Source organism: Thermothelomyces heterothallicus (genome assembly GCF_042370625.1).
Source record: "Thermothelomyces heterothallicus CBS 202.75 unplaced genomic scaffold P884_scaffold_5, whole genome shotgun sequence".
NCBI classification, from domain to species: Eukaryota; Fungi; Ascomycota; class Sordariomycetes; order Sordariales; family Chaetomiaceae; genus Thermothelomyces; species Thermothelomyces heterothallicus.
The window spans coordinates 1,113,224-1,139,037 of record NW_027192566.1 but is presented as its reverse complement, the minus strand read 5'-3'; the positions used below and the strand labels follow the sequence as shown (position 1 = coordinate 1,139,037).

Here is a 25,814-nt window from a genome sequence, read left to right as displayed (position 1 = left end):
GGGGGGAATGGAGAAGAAGAAAAGCACAGAAAAGGAAACATGGAAGTAATTACCAAAAGAGATGTGCATCACCTCAATAATATGTGAACAGAGGTCGTAGAGGTGCATGGTGGCTTCGCATTCAGCCTCGGTTACTCTCGTCGTCGCTCCCGGGATCAAATGGCAGATCGAACGAGGGCGAAAAGCTGGAACGCCGGTCGGTCCTCTCCTGCTGCCACCGCTGCCCCGTGCTGCCCCGCCTTTCCGCACCGGCCCTTTCATCTCGGAACTGCCCGACCCTGTCTTCCTCATCTTCTCCAGCCCCCGCAGCATCACCACTGGCGGCGGCAGCAGCGGCAGCGGTAGTATCACCACCACCTCCATCCCCATATCGCGGCGATCCGCCCTCCTCCTCCTTCTCCTCCTCCTTCTCGGGCGTTGTCTCCTCGCTTTCTTCCTTCCTCACCCTCTCCTCCGGCGGCCCCGGCTCCTCGTGCTCCTTCTCTTGATGCCCGCGGCCCCGCTCCCGCCGACTGGGAAGACATACTATTATACGCGGCCGCTTCTTCTTCTAGGCCATCTCGCGGGCGACGCCGGCGCGGAGCCGCCCCTGCCCTTCGGCCTCCCTTGCCTGCCGCTCCTCGGCGACGGTGGCGAAGTGGCAGCGGCGAAAGACGCCGAGGACGCCGAGGCCGAGGGCGGCGAGCTCCCAGGCGAAGAGCACGGGGAGGGCGTGGCGAGGCGGGCGTACAGCCGGAGCTGCGCGTGCAGGCCGTTGATGGTGCCGAGGTAGAAGAACTCCTTGATCAGGATGAGGATGATGACCACCGTGTTGTGGATGGCCCGCGATCCCTGCGTCGTCGGCTGGATGTTGACGGATCGCAGCCGCCACGGCTCCGCGAGCACCGAGAGCGCCGCCTGCCCGGATACGGAGCGAGAGGCCGCCCGTCCCGTTGCCGGTCGCGTACGTCACGCGGGCGCCGTCCGACAGGCGCCGGATGCTGCCCGAGACGGTCGGGTCCACGACGGTCGGGTACAGCCGCCTGGTTCCAGATGTACGCCATGACGTCCGAAGGGCCGTACTCCGATGATTCTGCCGCCCCATCCCCGGAGTCGTCCAGCGCGGCCCAGAGCCGGGCAGACGCGCGCCCTGGTCCACGTACAGCGCTGCCCAGTACTCGGTCTGTCTGACAGACCGCCTCCCCACAGCGCGCTCGGCGTCGGGAAGTCGTCCGGTGGTTGCTCCGCCAGGGACGGGAAGTTTGGGCCTTGGAGGGACGCGTATGCCGCGCGGACGGCGCGACCGACCGCACCGCCGTCCTAGTCGACAAAGACGATGTCGATGTTGTGCGTGAGGCTTGTCTGCTGGGACAGGGAGCCAAAGATGTAATTAACAGAAGAGGCCGAGGAACAAGACTTGCAGCAGGATGAAGTTGATGCCGGCGCCTTTGATAAAGGAGAAGAGAAGCGAGCCTAGCGTATCCCTGGGTGGTTTGGCGGCAGCCGATTCTCGAGCGCCCGTGGATATTAGAGAATCCACGGTCCAATTGACGGCATTGGGGGCCGCTCGTTCGAGCTGGCGATACCGAGACTAGTAGACGGCCTAGATAGGATACCGACTCATCTCCCCGTTGCTGTCTCGGATAAAGGAAGGCACACAGAAGTTGGCCATGTTCAATCTTTCCAACCGGGGCACTGCCAGGATCGGGAGCGAGAGACTCCAGAGCTGCTCCATAGCTATTATGAGTAGCGTTTCGCAGTTTGGCCCCCGGGCCACTTAGTTTCTGTCTGCCCTCTCCATTCGGTCATTCCACCATGCCCCAGTAATGCCGCGACTTTGTAAAATTCCAATTACCGAGATGACTACGATTTCAAGGCTGCTCCTCCTCGCGCCGCTCCTGCTTGGCTCTTGCGTGGTTCTTGAAGACGGCCAGCAGGCCGAGGTCATAGGTGGCCTTGAGAGAGCCAGCGCAGACGAAGCTGGCCCAAAACAGTCCCTTGCCGGCGAGGACGCCGGTGATGAACGGGCCGAGACTCTGGGCGGTGGTCTTGACGACATTGATGACGCCCATGACGGCGGTACGCTCACCGGGGAGCAGTACTGCGGCGAGGAAGGCCGAGCGCGGGGCGGCGTCCATATTTTGGGTACAAGCCCGGAGAACGAGAAAGAGGATGGACAAGGGCAGGGATGAGGCAGTTCCGATGAGGGCGAGGAAGATGGAGGATGGAAGGTGAGTGAAGACCATTGTCTGGTATCAAGGTCAGCATGTGGCTGCGATAGGGGTGGGGAAAAGACCGAAAAAAAAAAAAAAAAAAGAGAAAAAAATTCTCCCAGAGCTCTGGGGCACAGAACTATCGACCGGACGGAGGTACCTTGACATTCCCGAGGCGCTTGGCCAGGGACGAGGCGAGAACGACCGAGACAGCAGAGATAATGCTTGTGGTGAAGAACAACGACCCGAGCCGGCCCTCCTCAAGGTTAAACTGAGCGCGGAAATAATACGTAACCCACGACCTGTTCTCGGTCAGCTGCCGCCCCGTTCAGCTGGGGGGGAACCCATCTGTGTGAGCCATGACTTACCACGGGGCTAGACCCGAGGCAAAGGAATCCAAGGCAAACAGGAGGCAGAGGATGGCCGTGATGCCTCTGCTCTCGGGACTGAGCCGCGGCAACAGCTTTGCCCACCAGCGGGTCTTGCCGGCCTCGGGCTGGGAAGCGGCCTCGGAACGAAGCAGCGGCGTGGTGGCATTCGGAGCACCTCTGGGATGGTTGCCGGGATCGGAAGACATTTCCTCGTCCTCCTCGACGGCGGGGGAGAGCGCCAGGGCGAGGACCAGCTTAAGCAGGCCCAAGGCGGCGTAAGCCAAGAATACGGCGCGGTAGGCATCGAGCAGCGACCAGCCCAGGGCGGTCGTGGCGCCCTCGACGGCCCAACCGCAGGTCATTGCGCCGACGGCGGTGCCGGCGGTGCCGGCGAGGGTGGACCAGGCGTAGACGTCGGAGCGGTCGGCGGCGGGGGTGAGGTGGGCGACAATGCTCTCCTCGACGGCGCGGAAGGGCCCGACCTCGTTGCCGCTGGGGCTGATGACGCCGAGGACGGCGGCGGCCAGCAGGACGCAGAAGGAGGGCGGGGCGGCGGCGAAGACGAGGCCCGAGGCGGCCATGAGGGCGGCGCCGAGGACGAGGACGGCGCGGCGGCCGAGGAGGCGGTCGGCGCTGAGGGAGAGCAGCAGCGAGACGAGCACGTCGCCGACGAGGGTGAGCGTCATGAACAGCCCGGCGCGGGCGCGCGAGTGGCCGAGGGCCCCCAGGAACGAGACGAGCACCAGCGTCGAGCCGCCGTACGCCACGAACCGCACGAAGCGCTGCACCACCAGCAGCTTGACATCGCGGGGCGAGCGCGCGAGTGATGCCAGGCCGAGCTCGAAAAAGATGCGCTTTGCGAGTGATCCGGGCGTCCAAGAGCCCTGCGCTGTCGCCATGAATGCGTGGAAATTATTCTTTATTAATGTGTCTGTATGGGGGTAATTATCAGTGTGTTGTTATATTCGATGGAAATGGTAATGTGTAATTAGTTTTGCTTTGCTTCCGGTTGACGTTGAGCGGACAGACCTGGTGTTAATGAATTATTGTATGTATGAACTCGCATCCAACCCTCGGATTTAGTCAAGGGTGGAGAGCATCATCGCCGAGCAAGTCCGAACCTCATGCATGGAGTGCGTGTGCGGTGGATCTTTCTGAAAATCACGCCCAGCAGCAGCATTCGTAATTAATTAACTCAGCCGTAGGCCATCCCCACTTCCCAAAGCAACGCGCCACTTCTGGAGTTGCAAAGTTGAACGAGCACTGTATGTTCAGGCTACTAATTATCGTCCACGCGTATTGTACAATCCTGGGCCTATTTCCCCCCCCATTTTCCAACCATATTGTACAGAGTTGTCTCTCCACGCAAGTCTTTCCCTCTGGTTCTCCATTCCCATTGCCGGCACTCGATCCACTTACTTTCTTTCACCGCGCTCGGTAGGCAAACCAAATGGAGAGCATATCGATCTACGAAAAACTTTTATGCCATTGAGATAATTACCCAAGCGCCCGTTGACCTCCATAGGTAATTATCCAGCCCGGTAACGCTAGATAGCAGGACACTATGCCTCACACCTCATTCACTGCCCTGGGGAAGAGGAGGAAGGGGTAATTAGGCCATGCAGGAGTAACTGGGAACAGCCTTTTATCGTTATGTGAGTGGACAGCTCGGGCTTTCGAAATGTCTTGCAATCGACAGTCTAAAACGGATAACTAGAACGCCAAGCCATCCTCGGGGAGAACATGGATCCAAGATCGATGCCAACCCTAAGACGCTATTGGGAGGAACGTTCAAATCTTCATAGCTACCTTTCAAGTAACGCAATCAGCGTTGTACGGCGGCAATAAGTACAGGGCATAGAGGGCCATAGAGTGGTGTGTGTGCCCCTTGTGGTATTTGATCCTGGGTCTGATCCCATACATGCAAACGTACCTTATCTAAGCCCCGAATCCTTGGGTAATAATATTACTGAGCCTCGGAGCTGCAGTCTCTACGACTTCTTCACTTGTGCCTGTCTGAGCAATGGTCCATCACGGCACACCTATCTTGGGGTGGTTTCGTATTCGCCGACCCGTTCAGTGTCGGGCAGGCATCCGGGTTGTCTTGCTGTGTTCTCGAAGGAAAGGTTATAATATACCGGGATACGTCCGCTTGTGGACCTTCCTTGCCTCAGGAAGCTTGACGGAGACTGGCACATCTCTAGGTTCAGGTTGGTATTTGGCTCTAAGCTGTTACTGAGCAAGTTTGGTTTCGAGGCGTCCAGGAAGTTACTCAATGCCAGGACGAGGTCAGGAACAAGAGGGAAATAAAGCCGTCCCTCTGGTGCCTTTTTTTTTTTTTTTCGTTTTCTTCTGCTGTTCGTCATGGGCGGAAAGTGAGTATGCCATCAGAATCATCCAGTATACCAGTTGTGCGTCAGCACAGCAGAGACAAACCCGAAGGCCGTACTCTAATAGGCCCGCACGCTGATAAAAGGGAGGCTTTACAGAAAGCCGGGAGTGATCCCACTAGGTAACTCTCGGCCTCTGCCAAGGTGTGGCGCTTGAGATCTCTCATCACAGCAACAGAACTGGAACCTGTCACGGCTTTGCAGTCTGCCTCCCAGTCCCACATAGCACGGCTTCATGGGACTTTGGGCCTTTGTGGATCACCAATTTTCGCACGTGTCTTTACCGGCATCGATGGCGTTGTGATTGCTAAGCTTGATACCATTTTTGGGGTGGAGAGCGTTGAGAAGTTGGCAGTTGAGAAAGGGGGGACCCAGGCAGGAGAATGGTTGTCGATTTGGGGCAGCATAGGACAGTCAAAGTATAGGACTGTGTTTTACTGGCCGTTTTCGAAGCCTGAGGGGAACTGATCACACCAACCAGAGCTCGTGGTAATTCGTTATATTCCGCGACAATTGACACTAACAAGGTTGAGCTGTGCATAAAGAACCTAGTCTTGAGGGGTATAATTATTCATTGGGTCCATATTACAGCCGATATTAAAACATCGTCCAAGATGCTTCAATCCCAACTCCCGTGGAACAAAAAAAGCAAAGCACCGGGGTATAAAACAGCATGTTGAAGCTCACTCATTTGCTCGACGAGCTCTCAATGGGTCGCCGGAAAAAGACGGTGCGTTCCCAGCCGTCAATGTCATCCACGACCGTCTCCCGCACCAGCTCGTAGCCACCGATCCTGGGCAGGACGACGGCCCAGAGCAGCCAGTAGACACCGCCCGCAAAGATGATGCCGAAACCAACGACACAGTGGATCCAGTACGGGAGCGAGCTGTAGATGTTCTGGCCTTCCGAGGGCGGCACAAAGGGCGCGATTACGAGATAGATGTTGCTGAGGAAGAAGAAGATGACGACGGGGAGAGTCGCGCTGATGGGCGGGTTCCAGCCCCAGGACTTGCGGTTCAGGTACAGGTAGATGAGCCCTCCGGCAACCGCGGCGTTGACGATGGCGAGAGGGTAGGAAATCACGCTGTATTTAAAGGGCCGCGAGGTTAGTGGAGGCGCCCAGAGGAGAAGGGAGCAAGAGAAACTAGAATGATAGCAAACTCACTTCAGAATAAAATCGTAGGCATCGCCAGGGGGAGGGGCGAGCATGATGATGACAGAGACGACCCAGTGCTCAAAGAGGCCGGCGAGGGGCGCGTTGAAGGGCCGGTTGCTCGCCCAGAAGCGGGAAAATGGGAGGATGCCCTCGCGGCCGAGCTCCTGCACGAGGCGGCCCTGAGAGAAGATGACGCTGAGGACGTTGCCAAAGGCCGAGAGGGCGACAAAGACGCACAGGGCGCGCTCCGCGGCGCCGCCGAAGACATTGCGGAAGAGCGAGGCCGCGACGAGCCGCCGGGCGGCCAGGATCTCCTCCTTGGGCACGGCCGCGAAGTAGGCGATGTTGACCAGCATGTAGAGGACCGAGATGGTTCCGATGGCCAGCGGGGCGGCGACCTTGAGCGTCCGGACGGGATTCTTGGTCTCGCTCAGGGCGTAGTTGGCGTTGGAGAAGCCGATAAAGCTCCAGATGACGTTGTAGAGGGCCGTCACGACGCCGTAGGCGCTGCCGGTGGTGCCCTCGAAGGCGTTGGTGAAGTTGTGTGGCCGCTCATCCTCGGGCAGCTTGAGACGGCCGGACAGGGCGACCCAGCCGGAGACGACGATGATCAAGATGACGATGACCTTGATAGTGCCGAGAAGGTTCTGGAGGCGGATGCCCCATCTCAGCGCCGTCCCGTGGATGAGGAAGGCGGCGGTGATGCAGGCAAGGCCGATGCCACGCTGATTCCAGCGGTCGACCTCGACCTGGGCGGCGTGGAGGATGTACTCGCTATCAGAGCATGTCATTCTGGTTAGCTTGTTGCTCCGCTCTAATGAATCACCAGCCGGAGTCTAGCTGGGAGCCTCTGGAGTGGCGCGAATGCGAGCGGCGAACGTCACACAACGTACCCGAAGATGACCGAGTTGCTGCTAGCCCAACCGAGCAGAATCACATATCCCGTATACAAGCCGGTAACGAGAAACTTTGGCTTGCGATAGACGTATTCCAGGTAGTTCTTCTCGCCTCCGTTTTTGGGGATGGCAGTGCCAAATTCCAGGTAGACGGCCGTGCCAGCGGCCGCTATGAGGATGCCGGCGACCCAGATGAACAGGGACAGGCCGACACTGCCGGAAAGCGTCAGGATCGAGCCGGGTGTGGCAAAGATGCCGGTGCCGATGACGCGGTTAACGATTAGAAAAGAGGCAGAGACGACGCCGATCTGCCGCTTAGCGTCCCGTGCCGCCTGGAGGTGACCTGTCCACGACCGTGTCGGTCAGTGTCTGTATGTAGACAGACGTAGGGGGGCCGAGGCTCTGGTTTGGGGAGTAGTAGGACCCCCCATCCCGTGGTTTAAATAACTTATTTAACAACTTACCAATCTGGCTCTCTTGGTCATCCGAGACAACAACACCCTTGTTGTCTCCGTACCCGTCTCCATTCGCGGGCCTGACCCGGGTTGAAAACAACTTGGACATGGCGGACCAAAACCTTCACCGCACGAACATGCCAACTTGGGGAAGAGTCAAAGAGTGCGGCAGGGTATGTTGGGTATGTATGTAATTATGTCTCAAAGGCAAACATCAAACCGCGCGGCGTGGCAACAGAGGCCGGCCCTTGAAGGTTTTTCACTTCTTCTTAACAACCACCACGGCGGTTCCAGACCCAGTCTTCATCGACAGGGATTTACCCAATCCCAGGCGCTCTTCGTTGACGAGAAAGGCAGGCCGCAAGGAATCCTGGGCTTGCATCAGCCGAACCCATGCAGACCTGTGGGCCGTTGCGCGCGTGGGATGGAGCCCAGGCCGTAAAAGCAGCATATCAGACGTCATTTTGCTCGGCTTCTGCGAGACTTTGCTCATGTCGTGATTTGGCGTCATTCACGCCCAGAAGAAAAAGTTTTCCACTTTCAGGGGGCATCCAGACGAGAGCCCTCGCTTTGTGTCGGGCCGACCCGGTCCCCACATTGGCAACGCCCTGACTTTGCCCATCGAAGGCTTGCATGTGCTTCCATCGAGTTAGGGAAAGTAAATACACCGACCGACAAATACGTCCTAGTGTGGACAGACATGTACTGGACCTAGGGAAAATCTCCGCCACGCTCGGATTACAACAGAGGAGCTTACAAGAGGGGGATTCTTCCCTTTCAAGTCACAGTTTTTCGTTCCTGCAAGTCGCAGCTGTGGAGCTCGGTACGTTGCTTGCCACTTTGTCCTGCCACTCAACGGTCAGGGGTAAAAAAAAAACGGGGACAAAAGGTAAAAAAATCCCGTAGTAAAGCAGCCCATCTCTGAACACAGCAGGTACAACATGTACGGCATAGGTGTATGGTTTAATAGTCATAGCCCCATCGCGTGATTTACATAGGTAATGTCCTAAGCTGACTAATGAGCTGCTTCACCTGCAATCACCAATCCGAGTTGATGAATGGAGAGGGCCGGGGGGGGGGGGGTCCAAAGCGACGCTGACGGCCTGGAGAGTAAAAAGCCACAAGCACACAAAACGGTTCTGTTCCGTTGCTTCACGTAGCTCTCTGTTGCCCATAACCCTGGAGCATTCGTGTTGCCGAGCGTAATTAGGTGGGAGGAGGGAGCCGTGTTCTTTCTCGCTCCTGAAGAGCATCCAGAATCTTGCGTGCTTGAGGTGCGAATCTGATGGTTCCTTTCGATGAGATGCGCTGACACTGTGGTTGGGAACTCCGCCAGCATCACGCGGCCAATATTAGACTAAGCAGAAATCTGCAGCTTCTGCAACAGGATAGCCTTGATGACGCGACCGCCGTCGCACACCCACCAAGCCTTGGCTGACAATTTTGAGTAGGTCACTAATTAAGTGGTGTGAGGGAATCGCGGGATGCGCGTATATATCTCCGTATAATTACGTGCAACTTGAAGTACCCAGTACGGCGCTTTTGCCGTTTTCGTACCAAGTACGGAGTCGTCCAGGCCTGATACCTGACACTCAAATCGCTTTGCGACACCTGGGATGCACGATCACATATCTATTATCTACGCCATCCCGTTCTGCTCACGTGTGCCAAGCGTTTCCTTCGGGAAATAGCCCATATTACTAAGTAGTAGGCTCCCATGGCGCCATCTCCCTAGCCGGTGCGAACTTAGAACTTATTCAGCTGTCGGTGAGCGACTCCCATCAAGTGTATAATCACCGGCTTGAAACAACCGATCACCCTAGAATCTAATCAAATATCGCGAGACCTGGAAAACAATCATCTCGATAAGCATCTCGATATGCCTCTGATTTCGTTGCAAAGAATATCAGATTTCCGCTGATGACTGGCTGATATTTGGAAGATAAATATTCGGTCTCTCGCCTACATCGCTCACTTATCTTCCTTCTTTGGCTCGGTGCCAGGAATGACCTCACCGGTGTCTTCGTCAACCAGCGGGCTCTCGTCGGCCAAGCCCTGAAACTTGGGCTTCCCGTCCTTGATGTCGACGACCCGTTGCGGGTAGAACATGTGAGACTGCACCTCGAACGCCTCTCTCCCCCTCGGGGTGTTGATACCCTCGATGAGCGTGGGAAACAGCAGGATCATGTTCCTCCCCTCGTCCATGATGGGCGTCCGGCAGTACGCACACTGGACCTTGCAAGGAAGGTGGTGCGTAGTCGACTTGCTGGTCGGGTCGTACCAGCCAAGATCGTGGTGGCCGCTGGTAAAGTTGATGTCGGTTTTGTGGAAGATGGCAGCCCATTGGAACGGAGCCTGGCCCGGTTAGCATGGTTAATTATCACTCGGGATGGGAGTCTCAGTGAGACGGGTAATTAAGGGATCAAATTATTACCCCGTGCATCCGCTGGCACGTCGTGCAATGACAGTATTTGGAGGCCAGCGGCTTTTCGCGACTCAGCTCGTACTGGATGGCGCCACAATGGCATTTCCCCCTCCACTTCACGTCGAACGTGCCTTTTTCGTGGACGAGATATGGCGGCCGGTGCTTCCACTGGGCTTCCTCGCGGTGGGTGGTCGAGCCAGCCTGGTACTGATGAGGCTCATCGCCGACGCTGCGTTTGTTGCCGTCCTTGTCTTCGTTCATATTTAGACTACGAAACGGAAAGGCGACGTTCTGATTGGGCCGCTTCGCGAGGGTTGAGATGCAGCGTCTGGCACGAGGAAGTAGCATTAATACACTGTAGCGGACTGACTTTCCGCTCTTTGTTTCTGACCGTAGGGATGGGTAAGATTGAGTATTATTGCCGATAACCACTTTCGTTTTGCTCGAGGCTTTGCGATGTCGAAGTGTTATCGTGGAATCCTTGAATATCGGACACATTTGAGGAAGTTGCGGGGAGTTTCCAATTTAGATGGGATTGATCGATGCACTATGTGTTCGCCAGACTACAGCCCGGTAAAGCTTGTATGTACTATAAGCTCTACTACGCTACTCCTAGTGTATGTAGATCGAAGTTGATTTGTCGCCACGATGGCAATTCGTCCTTAGCTGGCTGGAGCAAACGTTGAGGAGGTTATGGAGTGGCCCATTGACGTCATCACTTCCACCAGAATTCAGTTGTTTCAAATACGCGTTCCTTCCAGCGCCCTGCCCTATTGCGTGCGTACCTTTATTTCATATGGCGTTATATTACAGATAAATATCCATTGAACGCACAAAACTTTGGTCAGCAGCGCGAAGGGATAACGCTAGCGGCCAGGTTGTTTTGAGAATGTATGTACTTGTAAGCGGCCACTGGTGTACGACGGAGATGGGTTTCCCCAATCCACCTCCGGCCCGCATGGGCCGAAACAATTTGGCGCACCGATGACTCGGCTCGTTGTCTTTCGGGCACATGCCTCGGCCCAATGACGCTCCTGCATGTCTCAGGAACTACAACGTGGCGGTCAGGGAACCTCCGTTAAAGTATCAGCCGATAGTATGCAAAGGCAGCAAACAGCAGTTTCGGAGGTAAAACGTGCTTCCCCCACCATAATCCGGCCTCCGGGAAAAGAGATGATGGCGGCGTGATCAAAGATGCAGCGCTAGAGATGCACAATTGCATATCCATCCGTATTCTGGATTGCAGGATGGAGTGACCGGCCATTTATTAGCCTGCTGTGCAACCGACTCCCCCAACCGCTCATCGACCAGGCAATTCTCGCAAGTCACAGTTGCAATGGCATCGAATTCAGCGTTCGACTTGGTCAAGGCGGCCGAGGCCCTTCTTGAGGATGCAAAGAGGCTGGCAGCTGCCATCAAGCCCGGTGACGACGACGAGAATGAGGTGGCACGCAGGCGCAGCATCGCCGAAACGGCCAACAGGATCGCGTTCGAAGTGGCCCCGAAAATGGATGTGGTGAAGAGAGACTGGGTTGCGGTAATTAGGCACTCTCATGCCATGACCTCTTGGCCCCTTCCTCGTCAACACAATGATTAACCTTTCCCCACACAGCTCGCAGACGTAGCAGCATGGAACATCTTCATCGAGTGGAAGGCATTTGACCACATCCCTCTCAAAGGGCACATATCCATCAAGGACCTCGCCCGCGCCCTCGATGCTGAGGAATCTCTCATCGGTCAGTTCTAGCCTCCCACACGACTTCCTCCCTTTCCAACCCAACCCTCCCCCCCCCCCCAAAAAAAACAGCACCACACAAAAAAAAAACCCGACAAAAACTTCACTATTCTGCATTCAGATCACTTACGCGCTTTGCCGTTGTTCCGGGAACAGGCCGTATCGCAACCCACCTGCTGGCGACCAATAAGCTCCGCCCGGGTCCGCGTCCGGGCACCGTCGCCCACAGCCGCGTCTCCCCCGTCTACCGTACCGCCCATCCGGCCTCGCCGCTGTGCACCGTCGCCGTCGGCAACGCCATGAGGCCCTTCGCCCACTGGCCCTCCTTCTTCGAGGCGTACGGCCGCCGCGAAGCCCCCGGCCCGGCCCATACCCCCTTCAGCTTCGCCTGGGGCCGCCCGGACCTGGCCCCGTGGGAGGTGAAGGCGCTGCATCCGAGCTACGCCCGCGCGTTCGCGCGGAGCATGCGCTCGCGCGAGATGGTGGGCGGGAACACCACCGTCGTCGGGCCGGACGCGCTCTACGATCTCGGCTGGGTCGGGCAAGAGGCCAGGGCGAGGGGCCATGCGGAGCCGCTGGTGGTCGATGTCGGAGGCGGGCTGGGCCAGCTGGTAAGGGATATCCTGGCCGACGTGAAGGGGATCAAGCCGGGGCAGTGCGTCTTGCAGGATCGCAGCGAGGTCATCGAAGAGTCCCGGCGGCTGATGGTAGGGGATGGCCTGGAAGGGGTGGTCATGATGGAGCACGATTTCCATACTGAGCAGCCGGTAAAGGGTAAGTTGATCAATCACCGGGGTCTGGCGTCCGTGTTCTCGGGGTTTCTGACGGGCTGACCGCTGGTCACCTAGGTGCGTTGGTCTACGTGCTCCGGAGGGTTCTGCTCGACTACTCGGACTCGCCTGCCATTGGTATCTTACGGCGCCTTGCTGAGGCCTTGCCCGCCGATAACCCGAAGGCCAGGGTCATTATCATGGAGGAGAGGCTGCTGGAGACCCCGGCGCCGCACAACAGTCTCGTGGACCTCGTGATGCTGAACCTGGGAGGAAAGCTCCGGAACGAGGCCATGTTTAGAAAGATTGCAAGCGCGGCTGGGTTGAAGGTCGTGGGCTACTTTGTGCGGGAGCGGGATTCGAACTGCGTTGTTGAATGCGCCAGGGCTTGAAGGGACTGGGTACAGTCATGGGATCATTAAAGTTTGGACCCCTTGTTGTTTGGATTTTGAACGCTCTGTTGCTCAGTTCTGGAATGGTTAAAACAAACGGATGCGGCAAGACGGGATCATTCCTGGAGTCGCATTGTGAGGTCAGGGAATGGCAGGTTTGGAGGAAGCCAGCGTCTCGCGACAAGTACTGCTCTGCTGGAGTTACGTGGCTCATCGGCACCATCAACAGTCTACTGAATAACTATGTTGGTGGACCTGCTTCTCCTTTTCCTCTAATTATCGACAGGTTCAGATAGTGTCAGAATACCTACTTAGGTAGAATTACTAGAAGCAGCAATTGCGACGTCGCTTTTACAGTTTTACAGTTATAAGCGCTTGGCTAGCATAGCAGTCTGAGCGGCACATCCGAAGGGAGTATAATGTAGGCCGAAAAGGGAGTACTGTTGATGAGGCAGATCGAGTTAAGCCTCTTTCCTCGATCTGGGGGGTGTGTTAGAATACATACTTAGGTGTAATTGCGGGAAGTAGCAATTACGGAGATAGGGATCCCCTGCCATGCTTGTGACTATCGTAAAGTTTGTAACACCACTTACCAGCGAACCTCTAGGTCCTATACGTACGGATACCAATTAGTACAGTACTATACTCTACCCCCCCTGAGGCTGGTTGCTTGCGGCAACCTTGTCGAGGTTGCGGCGAGATATAAAATTGGGAAACGGTGATGCTACACATGCGGGCTGCAATCTTCATAGGAGCCATTTTGACACCGCGCTGCAGCCCATCAAATGTGCTCCTAAAGTCCCGTGGATCATTGCGCAATATCCATCCCGCTGTGGGAGTATACTTGTACTGGGTTAGTAAACTTGCTACCGACCACAGAAAGTCATTAATCGACAAACCTGTGCGGGCCGATAAGCGGGCGTCAAATTGCCGCAAGAACACGAATGCATCTGATACTCCGTATAATTTCGACGACCTTGCGCCATTGAGGGAACTATGAACCGAATGTTCATGTACGATGTACTCTGTGCGGATTACAGAAGCATTCGTTGAATGCGATTGTTTGGCACCTGATGAGTTTGGTAGCTTCGACCGTATTTGTGTTCTAGAGAGGTGCAACTCCCACGAATATCGGTTTTGAACGATGGTCGTACCATCGATGATAGTGACAAGAGTGGCAGAGTATGAGAACTCAAGATTGCTTGTGTACAAGCTTTGCATATCAGATTGCTTGATACCGTCAACGATTTAGACTGTTTTTGAAGATGCAATTTGCCTAGTCGAAACTGCCCAGCAATCGCCCACCCGCAGTCTTGGCTGCCACTGTTGGACGCCAAACACCCCTCTTTTGCAGTTTTTTGGGCCACCACCACCCTCTCCAAATACGGCTCAAGCCAGAAATTAGGGGAAGTTCAGTACACAATTCAACATCTAATATTAGCCCACACTATCAATACGTGTAACACGTATATGGATAGCTGTTTAATTCAATATATATGGATTCTAAGGATACTACTTAATTAATAATATAGGTAATACATATAGAGATGTTAATAGTTGAACAGTACCTACGTTTTTATTAGTGCAGAAAGATGCTATGCAATGCCAAGAAATGTCAGCCCGTTACGCGCGTGTAGGGTATGAGTTGATATTCGGTATTGAATGTTTGTTAAGCTTCTTGCTAGTTCTATCTGGTCGTCAAATTTGTGGGGATGGTGCGGCCACTGGCTTCTGCAGCCAGAGGGGACTTAGCGTTGGGCGGTCAAAGCAAATGTAGTGGAGCAGTCAGGTAAGAGGTCACTTGTGTGGAACGGCAAAGCAATCCTCCGAACCTTTGCGGCTTCCACACCAGAATTGCCAATAACTCTTTCGCTTTCTGTCAGATTGGGAGAAGCTTAGACGTCTCGACCAACCGACGAGAACACCAAGGGACGGAAGAGGCTTGCATTTCTCTGGGCGGTTCAGGGTTGCATCGCGGCAGGAAACCAGTCGGGTCGCTGGATCTGGCCACGCGAGAGACCCTGACGTGCAGCTGCAGGAGGTAGTAAGTGGCTACTTCGAGTATCTTCGTCGGGGAATTGCGGCCGAATTTGTCGGCTCAACTGGCGACCGAGACAACATGAGGGACAAGCGAAGGACCGTGAAGACTAAAAAATGGCGCATCCGCTCACGAGCATGTTTTCTGCTTAGATCGAAGACTTATTTCGTATGGCGTATGTGCAAAAGGTATGTACTACAATGCCGGATACGGCTTCGGAAGGCGGTTGACTGTAATCGAATGCCATAGCACATTGGTGCTGCAGCAACACTGGTGCAATAAAAGTCAGCTTGGCCTCTGGTTCTCAGAAGTGGCCTGTCGAGATGGTGAATGCAAAAAAATCGATCTGGGCCAACTGCGTTTGTACATACAGTACCTTGACTGCGCAAAACTCTCAGGGCGCTGCTCAGGCCCGTTATCCCGCCCTTGGCCCGGGGTCACCCGTGCCAAGCATCATTTTAACAGCTCGCGTCGATTTGCGACGATGCATGCAATGTGGCGGCAGAATGTAACCGGCCTTTGTATACACAGTACGATTCGGCTGGAACTAGAAAGAACTGTTTGACGATGATGGAGGCATGTTCAAGCCCAACCCTCAGCCGCCTGTAGACAAAAACGGGTGCCCGAGGCGCCGGGGGAAAAGCCGAAGCTTGAATCCTTGCCCCTGTGAGCGATCTTGCTAGCTCTGCACCTAGCGGTTCAATGGTTGAGCAGGCGGTGAAAACCGTCACCCTGTTGGCGGCGCTGGCCTGCCCCGCCGTTTGGCCCACCTCTCCATGTTCTGCGTGCGATTGCGGCAGCATGCAGCCAGCAAGGGTAAAGTTTTTGAGCCTCGAGGGGAAAGTCGTCGATACATAATGGTAACACTTGACAATCATATATCCATGTCCATTGGTCTTTACAAATATGAGAGACTTCTGAGATAGAAGAGGCTGAGCAATCAAAAGTGCCATTCTCCCAGCCCAATCCACCGAAAACATAAGGTCAGGTACCAGAGGGGTAAACGTTGTTGACCCACTCGTTCTGTGGCACTGGTCGCGCGGGCCTGGGCCTTTTCAACTGTTGTGCCCCGTTGTTGCCCGTCATTTCTGCGAGCCTGCCAAGTTGGCCAGCCCAAGTCCCCGCTGCAATCTGCCCCGCTGACGTTGTTCGTGGATTCTCGACCACGCTCTTTATTTACCGCGCCATTCCCCTCTACGTCTCCGTTGGCGGCGCACTTCCCGATCTCCCTCTCTCACAGAACTTGACAAGAATTCTCCCAACATCGTGAGCATGGATCAAAAGGGAGGCGCCTCAGAAGGCGCCCGCAACGCGGATCCCGCCGCCGAGCCCAGTGCCCCGCGCGCTGGGGTTCCGGAACGCACCGAGTCGGGTCTTCCGCCGCACCTTCGCCCTTCCGTTATTGGTGTGCCCGTCACTCCTGGCATCGCGCACGGGACCTACGAAGCCGAGACGAGCGCCAAGTCGGGCGCCGATGGCGGAGAGAGTGGTAAACCGGAAGCCAGCTACTTCTCGAGGCGCGACGTCGACCATGCGATCGCGGAATCGCCCGCCCCCGATGCTACGAACCAAGAGGGCCAGTCCTTCGAGACCAAGCTCGAAGTCGGCAGACAAGAGGGCTCTAACTATATGCGTCGCGTGAGCATTGCGGCCATGGGAGGGCCTGCCGACGGTCCTCCTTCCTCCCACAATCCCCCGGGCGGCGTTTTCAGCACACCCACTAGGGAGACCTTGGCCGATATTCGAGCCGTCTCCCCAGATTTGGCGCTCACTGGGAACATCATCTCGGCTACATTCAATATTCCACACTCTCTCAAGTATCGCAAGGGTGCCGACTGGGTAGGTTTATTTTTTCTGTTCTGTCCCTTTCCTTTCAGTTCTCCATAGGCCCATGTGCCCCTCAATGATACGGAATGTTTGCCAAGCCTGGATCGATGGTGGGGCTGATGTCATCGTTTCTCCCCCAGGAATTGACTCCGCGCCGGGGCCAATCGGCCTTATTTGATTCGTTCTCGTACCTCTCCTCCGACGATTCGCCCTGGAACCACACGGTTGTTGCGTGGACTGGCGAAATCGAGCAGTCGGCCGAGATCTCCCCGCCGGACACTCCGCCGAGCACGACGCTCAATGTTCGCCCGCTCAATGTCCTCTCGAAGCCGGTGCCCGTACATGTGGACGCCAAGCGTCCCCCAACGCCGCCCGTGGTGGACGGCCTGTGGATCCCAAAGGAGGACATGCAGCGCCTGGAGAACCAGCTGTCGCACAATAAGAACATCAAGACCGTTCCCGTCTGGCTCGCCGACGATGCCGAGGGCCACGACGACGGCATCCGGCTGAGGGACCAGGCCCGATGGAGGCGCTACGCCGAGCACGAACTCTACACTCTCTTCCACTACAAGCAACATGAGCCGACGGACGGGCGCGCTGAGCGGGTGCAGTGGGCCGATTACTTCCGCATGAACCAGAAGTTTGCCAACAAGATTCTCGAGATTTACAAGCCGGGCGACATTGTCATCGTTCACGATTACAACTTGATGCTGCTCCCCAGCATGCTGCGGCAGCGCGTCCCGCACATGTACATCGCGTTCTTCCTGCACTGCCCCTTCCCCAGCAGTGAGTTCCTCCGCTGCCTCCCGCGGCGAAAGGAGGTTCTGGAGGGCGTCCTGGGCGCCAACTTGGTTGGCTTCCAGAGCTACAGCTATTCCCGGCACTTTGCCAGCTGCTGCACGCGCGTCCTCGGCTTCCCCTCCGATAGCACCGGCGTGGACGCCTACGGATCCCGCGTTGAAGTGGGCGTCTTCCCCATTGGCATTGACGCCACCAAGGTCGCCCGACTCGCATGGACCGACTCGGTCACCGAGAAGTACGCGGCCCTCAAGAAGATGTACGCCGGCAAGAAGATCATTGTCGGCCGCGATCGTCTGGACAGCGTCCGCGGGGTTGCGCAGAAGCTCATGGCGTTTGAGCGATTCCTCGAGATGTTCCCCGAGTGGCGTGACAAGGTGGTTCTCATCCAGGTCACTTCTCCCACCAACATCGAAGAGGAGAAGGAAGACGCCGAGAATAAGATCTCGAGCCGCGTCAACGAGCTGGTCATGAAGATCAACGGCGCCTACGGTTCTCTTGGCTTCTCTCCCGTGCTGCACTATCCCCAATACATCAGCCAGGACGAGTATTTCGCCCTGCTGCGGGCGGCCGATATCGGCCTCATCACCTCGGTGCGGGATGGCATGAACACCACGTCTCTGGAATACGTGATTTGCCAGCGCCAGTCCGCAGGCCCGCTCATTCTTTCCGAGTTTAGCGGCACTGCTGGCTCGCTGAAGGACGCCATTCACATCAACCCCTGGAACCTCACTGCCGTGGCCGAGCAGATCAACAATGCCCTCACCATGCCGCAGGACAGGCGCCAGGCCATGGAGCAGAGCCTTCTCTCTCATGTCACCAGCAAGAATGTGCAGTTCTGGATTGCCGGCTTTCTGCGCCGTCTGATCTCCATCCTCGGCAGCAGAAAGAGCGTAACCGTCACGCCTCTCCTTGACCGGTCGGCCATGCTCCGCAAGTACCGCGCCGCCAAGAAACGGCTGTTCATGTTCGACTATGATGGCACGCTGACGCCCATAGTCCGGGAGCCGAGTGCCGCAATTCCCTCGGAACGCGTCATCACCAGCCTGAAGGCGCTGGCTGCGGATCCCCGGAATGCCGTCTGGATCATCTCGGGTCGCGATCAGGAGTTCCTTACTCAACACCTTGGTCACATCAAGGAGCTTGGCTTCAGCGCAGAGCACGGCAGCTTCATGAGGCAGCCAGGTGCCACTGAGTGGGAGAACCTTGCCGACAAGTTTGATATGGGCTGGCAGAAGGAGGTGCTCGAAGTTTTCCAGAAGTACACTGACAGGGTGCCCGGTATGCTTCACCCTTTTTGTCCATTGGGGAATCTAGATATCCACAATCCTTCAGATTTGCTAACCGGCGGTGCAGGATCTTTTATCGAGCAGAAGCGGTGCGCTCTCACCTGGCACTACCGCCTGGCCGACCCCGAGCAGGGTGTGCACATGGCGCGCGAGTGCCACCACGAGCTGGACAATACGGTCGGCCGGAAGTGGGACGTCGAGGTCATGGCCGGCAAGGCTAATCTCGAGGTTCGTCCGACCTTTATCAACAAGGGGGAGATCGCCAAGCGTCTCGTCAACACGTACAACGCGGAGCTCCGAAAAGCCGCTTCTGCAGGCGAAGCCGCCGCCGGCGAGGACGCGCCTCCGAATAAGATCGAGTTCGTCCTCTGCATGGGGGATGACTTCACCGACGAGGACATGTTCCGCGCCCTCAACGGGCTGCTCGAGCCCGCCAAGGGCCAGACGGAGCCCGAGGTGGAGACGGAGCAATGTTTCACAGTCACGGTGGGCGCGAGCACCAAAGTCACGCTGGCCCGCTGGCACCTACTCGAGCCTGAGGACGTCATTGAGTGTGTGGCGCTCCTTGCCGGGGTCGGGGGAGGTGGCACGGGCACGACTAATGGTGGCGTGCTGAGCATGGGCGAGGTCAACCTGGCAGCGCTGAGCGCCGTCGAGGACCACATCCCCGATCCGCTGTGACTGGCCTGCTCACGGCGGCTTGGGCGGGTGAAGAGCAAGATTGTAGTTTGTTTTTTTCTTTTCTGCTGCTAAGGCTGGTGGGGTCCTCGCCCGTGGTGACGGTTGGTGTTTCTTTTTGGGGGGTTGCTGGGGAAATAGCGCCTTGTTTTTTTTTTTTTTTTTTTTTTTTTTTTTTTTTTTTTTTTTTTTTCTTCTCTTAGCGATGACTTAAAGCTTGCGTGCATGAAGAAGGGTTTGAGCATGGCATGTGCCTGCCCGGTGCGAGGGGGCTCGGCTTGCCTATCGCAAGCATGGATGGGACATAGAGCTCGCTTCGCTTCCTGTCGTTAGATGACGGGAAGCTCTCCTATTGTTAGCCCCTGCCCCCAGCAGGGCTTGCGTTGCATTTCTTGTCACGAATAGAGTCGTACGACATGTCCTCAATGCAGAACAACGCTTTGCATCCTCTAGGAAGAATATGATGATTGCCCTCTTTTCTGGATTGACGTTCGGAGTGTGCTGCCACTAGGTAAAGCACCTACGTTCGTGGGCTTGGTAATTAGTGCCGGGAGCCTAAGCTTCAACCACATCGAGTCATCTATCCGCGTCCATGGGTCTTCATCCGTAATAAGTCCATCATTCCACCCATTTGATAAAGGTATCGAGTCGATCCGATGGGAGCCCACTTGCGGTACCACATACGAGCCGTCCTCGTATTCCTAACCTTGCGTTTGAGCTGCAGCATGCCGTACACGAGCGCCTCGGCGGTGGCCGGGCAGCCGGGGGCGTATATGTCGACGGGGGACGATACGGTCGCAGCCGCGGACGACGCTGTAGCTGTAGCTGTAGCTGTAGTGGTAGTCAGTAGCCGCCGCCGTTGGCGCAGCTGCCCATGCTGAATCACCCAGTCCGGGGGGGGGGGGTCCGGCATATCTGGTCGCACGCCTGGCGCAGCGCAGGGCGCTATCCTTGTTGGTCAGTGTGCCGGGCGACGATGAGCACGTAGGCCTGCCGCGGCGACGCCCCGCGGAAGAAGGTGCCCAGCCGGTCCTGGTCGTACCGCGGCGTCGACAGGCGCGTCATCTCCACCGCGCAGCACGCCAGCCCGAACGTCAGCGGCCACGGCGATTCCCTCGCGCGCCCAGTTTGCTATCGTGTCGAGTGTGGTCCTTTTTTTTTTTTTTTTTTTTTTTTTTTACGAGTGCGCGCGTGTGAGGCTTGTACTGTGATCAGCCTCAGCACCCCATCGTGATGTTGGTCTGGGGAGAGGAGGGCGTTGAGCAAGACAGCGTAATAGGCCAGTAATTATGAGCAGAGCGCGAGGCTCCCGCTGTTTGATTCCGGCCACGATGCTGCCAGGGATGAAAAACGGCCATAGCAGGACGGCGCCGACCTCGATGTTGACGTCGGCATATTAGGCAATCTGTGTGGCCGAAACGTCGAGCACGGTGACGACGTGACTGTAATCGACTTTGTTGTCGAGGAGCTCGTCCTTCTCAAAGAAGCGGCCCAGACGAGACAGCACGCGGAACTCGTCGTCTGGGAGAGGGGAATGCTTGAGGGAGGGTTTACTATATTACTATGATTCAGCTTTCGAAACATCTTGGGCAGAAATAGCAACATGACGTACGAATCAGGTAGGAGGGGTCTAGTGACAAGCGGGGATCATCCGTTCTGAAGCTAATACACAACACGCCATATCTGGTACAGTTGAAGCAGGATGGGCCGATCTCGTCTCACTGGAAGAAGACCCAATGATTAGCACGCCTAGCTAGGCAGATCTTTTCGCTTTTCTTCTCAGGCTTAATTAGGACCCCTACATACCTTGACCTTCCGGCGTTTGCACCCTTTACACCCGTTCCGGGATTTTGTGTGAGCGCGGCGAAGCCGAGCCATTTAGGAAAAGCGACTAATGCAGATCCTCGGGTACTTAAATGTTGGTGTCAAGGAGAGGGCGTCTGTCACCAGGCAGTCGGCGCCGCGGTTTACTGTACCTGTTCCAGGCTTCGCAGAGCTATTCGTTTTGGTGGTAAGAGGTGGAAGGTTCAATGAACGAAATACGGAGTGCGAGAATGCGAATAACCACTCGTATTTGATATCTTTTGGCTGATCCTGTGTTCTGGAACCCGCGTTGCGAAGCCAAGCCCAACACTGATCCGTACAACGCACCGGGAACCCTTTCGTCGGAAGCAGCCGGCAAAGCTGAATAGCTCCTGGGAAAGAACAGTACAAAATGGCTCTCACAACAGACGGGTCCCGAGACAATTGGAGTTTCCTTACTTAAGCCTGAGCCGAGGAAGCGGGAGCGCGGACGAAAGGCGGTTTTTGTTGCGCTGCGCCTTAGTCCTCTGCCCTGAGTATTTCGGCTCTCACCTCCGATCGCATAAATGGGTCCTCAGAACACGTTCTTTTGGCTTGTGTTGTATCCAAGCCCATATGTCAGCTATTAGGGTACTCACTCCTAGTGTCTGCCGTCACCCTCTTCGCTCTTGGAGCCTCTCCGCAACCATCAACGCCCTCCCGACCCTCTCCTCCAGCCACTCGCTCTCCTCCAAACCAACACTGATCCTCACCAAATCCTCGACGACCCCATACTCTGCCGCCCATTCCAGCTCCTTATAGTGCGCCAGCAGAGTGTAAGCGCAGCACAAGGTGAAGTTGGTGCCCAAGCTCGGCCCCTTGGCCACATCCAGGGCGTCGTAAAAGGCCACCGCTCGCGCCGGTGTCTTGAATTTGACAGACAACAAGTAGCCGTATCCGGCGCCTTCCCTCCGATACCGATCGTACCAGCTCTGGGTGGGGCTCCCGAGCGGGTAGTACACCTCGCTCACGGAGCCGCTCGGCCGCAGCATCCCGGCCACCCGCCGGGCGTTCTCGCTCGCGCGGCGCACCCGCTCGCCAAAGTCGCGGCTGTTGCGCTCCATGTGTACCACGTCCTCCCAGAACCATGCCCGCTCCTCCGGCTCGGCCCGGCCGCGGCCCAGCGCCCGCGCCAGCCGGTCCCGGTACGGCGAGGCAGGGTTCAGCACGGCGCTGCCGCCCATGACGTCGCAGGCGCCGCTGAACATCTTCGTCAGGCTGGTGCAGATCACATCGCAATGAGCAAGTAAGGCAAGGTTGACGTGGGTGCCGACCGTGTCGTCGACGACGAGGGCGAACCCGTGGGTGCGCGCCAACCGGCCTAGCCGTTCCAGGTCCGGCGCCTGCAGCAGCGGGTTTCCCGGGAATTCGGTCACCAGGAGGTCGAGCCGCTTCGGTGTCGCTGTCTGATTCGTCGTCGTTGGCGATCCCTCGAGGTCGGCTTCGAGCGCTGACAGCGAGGCCGACGTTGAGTGGTACTGCACTGCCTCGAAACCAAGAATGCGGGAGAGGACCTTGTTCGTGTCGACGTAGAGGAACCTGGTAGCATCGGTTATGGTTGGTCCCCATGTTTAGAAAACACCGTGGAGAGAGGAAGAGACCAGGAAAGAAGAACTTACCCGAATACTGCGACACGAGGAGGAGAGGAAGAATCCGTCGGACGGAAAGATTTGATCGTAGTGGCAGTCTCGGCAATAGCCGTCATGCCTGTGGGGAAGAGGAAGACGTCGGATAGGTCGACATGGAGATTGTCTGGAGGCGACGACTGCCCTGCGGCGATTCGCGTTCTGAGTGCGCCTAAACCCTCACCGAGCTGTCGCGCTCTCTCGGTGGGCGAAATCAGGGCCTTTGGGGCCGTGGTTGGAACGAGAAAGGGCGCAGTTTCGAGCCAATACGCGGCACGCCTGCTGGAGATGCCGAAGCCGGTGTGCTGCCAGAAGGCCTTGGCCGCCAGATATATGTCGGCCGGAAATGCGACGAGGAAAATGTCCTCCTCGCCGACGGCCTGCGTACGCTGGGGTCGGTCGGTGACACATTCCCGTGGTACAGGTGTAATCTGGCCCTCCCACGTCACGAGAAACACTCCGATGTCTGGCGGCTCACCCCGTTCGGGTTGCGGACTCAATCTTGGGAGCACCTTGCGGCAGAGATGAGCGTGTTGGATAGAGTTCAGAAGAATTGCCAGCTTCTGGTCTCCTGTTCGATCCCCAAGCTCTGACTTTTGTTGTTCCAGGAGCCGCGTCGCCAGCCGATCCACCACTCGAGGGACGAAGAAGCGTGGGTATCCGGTCTTCATCGCTTCGAGCACCCGGGATTCGCGGCGTGCCCAGCCGACTGTATCAGCCCATTTGGGCAAATGAACGCTAACTCCCTGCGGTTCGAGAAATTAGAAACCGACAATTCTGGAGGGGTTATGCTCTCTGTGCTGCCCGGCACCTACATGCGGGTTTCCGGGAGGCAGCGATGAGCCCAAGGTCAAATTCTCTGGCTCACTAATCGTTCCCTCTGCGGCCATGACAGAGGAGGATGATTATCCGTATTACCAGGACCAACAGGAATAGCCCGCGCAAGACGGGCAATTTATTTTCTTGTTCCAACCGACGTCTTCAACCTACTATCTTTTGTGCAGTCGCACAAACAGGCCGCGTGGAGGTGGTATACCCTTGCCTAATTAGCTGTCTAGTGCGCCACATATCACATAATTATATCGCTGACCGGGCACAGATTGGCGAGAACTAAGATCGCGGAAGAGAAACAAGCCAAGAATGGGCGGTGTACCATTTCTCGTAGGTGGCCGCCTTCCGACCGATGAACGATGCTTTTCGAGATGAAAGGAGGAAGCCGCGAATGCCCATGACATCACCGTATCGCCGCGTCGGGGAAGTTCTGGAAGTCACATCCTAGACCACAGGCAATCACGCAAGCTTCTTACGTGACCACTAGGCCGAAGAAGCAGTTGCCCTGCTTCGATTACTACTAGTTATTCGTTCAGGTACAGTACATTTGTACATACCCTAATTATGCATGGCCGAAAACTAGCAACGGTGTGCCTATTATCTGGATTTTGCGCCCGATTGACCGAGGAGTCTCCGGTCTGTTCGGTCTCGGCCAACACTCATCAAAACCCCATATCAGAACCTAATTATTTCTCACTGCACTCAACCCTCCCAAGTTCAATCTGTGTCCCAGCAGTGGGGCTCACGACACGTTCTGGCGCTAGTCGGTTTGTGGCTCCATGTCCTGGCGGTACAAGTCCCGAAGCACGGGATGGTCGGGTAGCACGGGATCGTCGGGTAGCAGGTCGATCGCGGGCCGCATCGCGGGTCGGGGTGGCGATCCACGATGCATGGCGTCCCCGGGGGCGTCGTCGACGTCGACGAGGGCGGAGGCGGCGCCGACGTCTCGATGCATGCGCCACCGCAGGGAATGCCGCTCGTGCAGGACGACGTGGGCGTGCAGGTCGACCCGGCCGGGCACGACCCGTCGTCGTCCTGCCCTACGGTGCAGATGGTCGTCGTGGCCCCGGGCGCGGACACGCACCGGCCGCTCCAGGGCACCCCCGGCGTCGAGTAGGTCGTGGGCGTGCAGGTGCTTCCTGTCGGGCAGGCCGCGTCGTTGCCGACCGTACACGGGATCTCCGGCGGGGTCGTCTCGGTGGTGGTGGTGGCAGAAGAGACGGGGAGGAGGAGGAGGATGAGGAGAGAAGAGAAGGGAAGAAAACTGTGGCTGTCGGTGGGAGGCATCATGGTTTGTCGAATGGAAATGGAACAAGTTGTCGAAGGATGACTTGCTCTGGTAGGCCGGATCAGAGTTTAAGCAAAGCGCCCTCGGCTGCTGGCCCGGGAGCATGAGAGTTCTTGATGGATATCTCTATTGACATGGGCTTGACGCCGGGGGAAATATTGTCCCGGCCTTATCTGACGGGTGACCACCTAACAACATTCGACAACGCCTTCTACTACGTACTGCACCAACGACGGACGCACCGTTTGCACTAGCCTCAGCCAAGTCTCGACCAGGGTGCTCATCAACTCAGTGGCCATGAACTCCAAAGCTGTCAGAATACCCATACTTAAGGTGCAATTGCTGGCGGGCAATTGCGGCGTCGCTTTTGCTTTCGACAAAAGCTTTTTGGCATTATTTGCCAGGCAGAGCCACGCCCCAAACTCGCCAGAGTTGCTGTATTAAATCTCTTCAAAGCGGTTAGGCAATGTTGATTGCCATAATAAGCAGGGCCCAGATTAATGGGTTCTGACCGAGTCTGTCTTTTTGACTCTGTTGCACATAAACTTTGGCAGATATACCGTCTTAATTCCGTACTGCCCCCTTTCTCGTATTCAGAGCGCCACTGCCAGATGTTCACCACTGGTACGCCAATGAGATTTATTGACATCGTAGCGCGGATGGATTTGGAAAGACTGGGATATTAATTCTATTTTTAGGGACAGGCCTGCACCCATAATATCATCACAACCTTTCACAGAAGATTCAGCTCCTCAAAGGATCCTAACTTGAATGAGATAGATTTTGTTGATCTACGGGAGAAAGAAGTCCTGATTA

The 25,814-nt window shown here is 56.5% G+C and overlaps 8 protein-coding genes across 8 annotated transcripts; 2 read left to right on the top strand and 6 right to left on the bottom strand.

Annotated features, from left to right (window-relative positions):
• Positions 1–121: 121 nt before the first annotated feature.
• P884DRAFT_268009 (uncharacterized protein) lies at positions 122–1,043 on the bottom strand (the record flags this gene model as incomplete). Its single annotated transcript, XM_069442159.1, has 3 exons — positions 122–512; positions 572–897; positions 948–1,043. 3 exons carry the CDS (start codon positions 1,041–1,043, stop codon positions 122–124), a joined length of 813 nt encoding a protein of 270 aa, XP_069299790.1.
• Positions 1,044–1,531: 488 nt separating this feature from the next.
• On the bottom strand, positions 1,532–3,568 carry P884DRAFT_328116 (major facilitator superfamily domain-containing protein). Its single transcript, XM_069445575.1, has 3 exons — positions 2,561–3,568; positions 2,353–2,494; positions 1,532–2,228 (listed from the first exon to the last, which is right to left on the bottom strand). The coding sequence occupies exons 1-3, from the start codon at positions 3,460–3,462 to the stop codon at positions 1,851–1,853; spliced, it is 1,422 nt and encodes a 473-aa protein (XP_069299789.1). The 5' UTR covers positions 3,463–3,568; the 3' UTR covers positions 1,532–1,850.
• A 1,893-nt stretch (positions 3,569–5,461) lies between these two features.
• Positions 5,462–7,667, bottom strand: P884DRAFT_239089 (amino acid/polyamine transporter I). The gene is made up of 4 exons (XM_069440118.1): positions 7,470–7,667; positions 7,003–7,348; positions 6,119–6,883; positions 5,462–6,037 (listed from the first exon to the last, which is right to left on the bottom strand). Exons 1-4 carry the CDS (start codon positions 7,567–7,569, stop codon positions 5,641–5,643), a joined length of 1,608 nt encoding a protein of 535 aa, XP_069299788.1. The 5' UTR covers positions 7,570–7,667; the 3' UTR covers positions 5,462–5,640.
• Positions 7,668–9,431: 1,764 nt separating this feature from the next.
• P884DRAFT_275922 (Mss4-like protein) lies at positions 9,432–10,146 on the bottom strand (the record flags this gene model as incomplete). Its single annotated transcript, XM_069442893.1, has 2 exons — positions 9,432–9,815; positions 9,895–10,146. 2 exons carry the CDS (start codon positions 10,144–10,146, stop codon positions 9,432–9,434), a joined length of 636 nt encoding a protein of 211 aa, XP_069299787.1.
• A 1,075-nt stretch (positions 10,147–11,221) lies between these two features.
• P884DRAFT_297959 (O-methyltransferase-domain-containing protein) lies at positions 11,222–12,782 on the top strand (the record flags this gene model as incomplete). The annotated part of the gene is made up of 4 exons (XM_069444563.1): positions 11,222–11,401; positions 11,498–11,621; positions 11,777–12,394; positions 12,469–12,782. 4 exons carry the CDS (start codon positions 11,222–11,224, stop codon positions 12,780–12,782), a joined length of 1,236 nt encoding a protein of 411 aa, XP_069299786.1.
• A 3,310-nt stretch (positions 12,783–16,092) lies between these two features.
• Positions 16,093–19,415, top strand: P884DRAFT_268004 (glycosyltransferase family 20 protein; the record flags this gene model as incomplete). Its single annotated transcript, XM_069442158.1, has 3 exons — positions 16,093–16,659; positions 16,746–18,726; positions 18,802–19,415. 3 exons carry the CDS (start codon positions 16,093–16,095, stop codon positions 19,413–19,415), a joined length of 3,162 nt encoding a protein of 1,053 aa, XP_069299785.1.
• Positions 19,416–19,560: 145 nt separating this feature from the next.
• Positions 19,561–20,477, bottom strand: P884DRAFT_328112 (uncharacterized protein; the record flags this gene model as incomplete). Its single annotated transcript, XM_069445574.1, has 3 exons — positions 19,561–19,758; positions 20,097–20,289; positions 20,388–20,477. The coding sequence occupies 3 exons, from the start codon at positions 20,475–20,477 to the stop codon at positions 19,742–19,744; spliced, it is 300 nt and encodes a 99-aa protein (XP_069299784.1). The 3' UTR covers positions 19,561–19,741.
• A 1,312-nt stretch (positions 20,478–21,789) lies between these two features.
• On the bottom strand, positions 21,790–23,769 carry P884DRAFT_275919 (pyridoxal phosphate-dependent transferase; the record flags this gene model as incomplete). The annotated part of the gene is made up of 4 exons (XM_069442892.1): positions 21,790–21,808; positions 21,990–22,793; positions 22,874–23,625; positions 23,695–23,769. 4 exons carry the CDS (start codon positions 23,767–23,769, stop codon positions 21,790–21,792), a joined length of 1,650 nt encoding a protein of 549 aa, XP_069299783.1.
• Positions 23,770–25,814: the final 2,045 nt, after the last annotated feature.

Bases quoted from the DNA above. Each gene is read 5' to 3' on its own strand.
- P884DRAFT_328116 (XM_069445575.1), bottom strand. From the start codon at position 3,462: ATGGCGACAGCGCAGGGCTCTTGGACGCCCGGATCACTCGCAAAGCGC. The intron at 2,495-2,560 runs GTAAGTCATGGC...GACCGAGAACAG, and splicing joins GCCTCGGGTCTAGCCCCGTG to GTCGTGGGTTACGTATTATT. The intron at 2,229-2,352 runs GTACCTCCGTCC...CCTTGATACCAG, and splicing joins AGCGCCTCGGGAATGTCAAG to ACAATGGTCTTCACTCACCT.
- P884DRAFT_239089 (XM_069440118.1), bottom strand. From the start codon at position 7,569: ATGTCCAAGTTGTTTTCAACCCGGGTCAGGCCCGCGAATGGAGACGGG. The intron at 7,349-7,469 runs GTAAGTTGTTAA...GGTCGTGGACAG, and splicing joins TGACCAAGAGAGCCAGATTG to GTCACCTCCAGGCGGCACGG. The intron at 6,038-6,118 runs GTGAGTTTGCTA...CTTTAAATACAG, and splicing joins GCCTACGATTTTATTCTGAA to CGTGATTTCCTACCCTCTCG.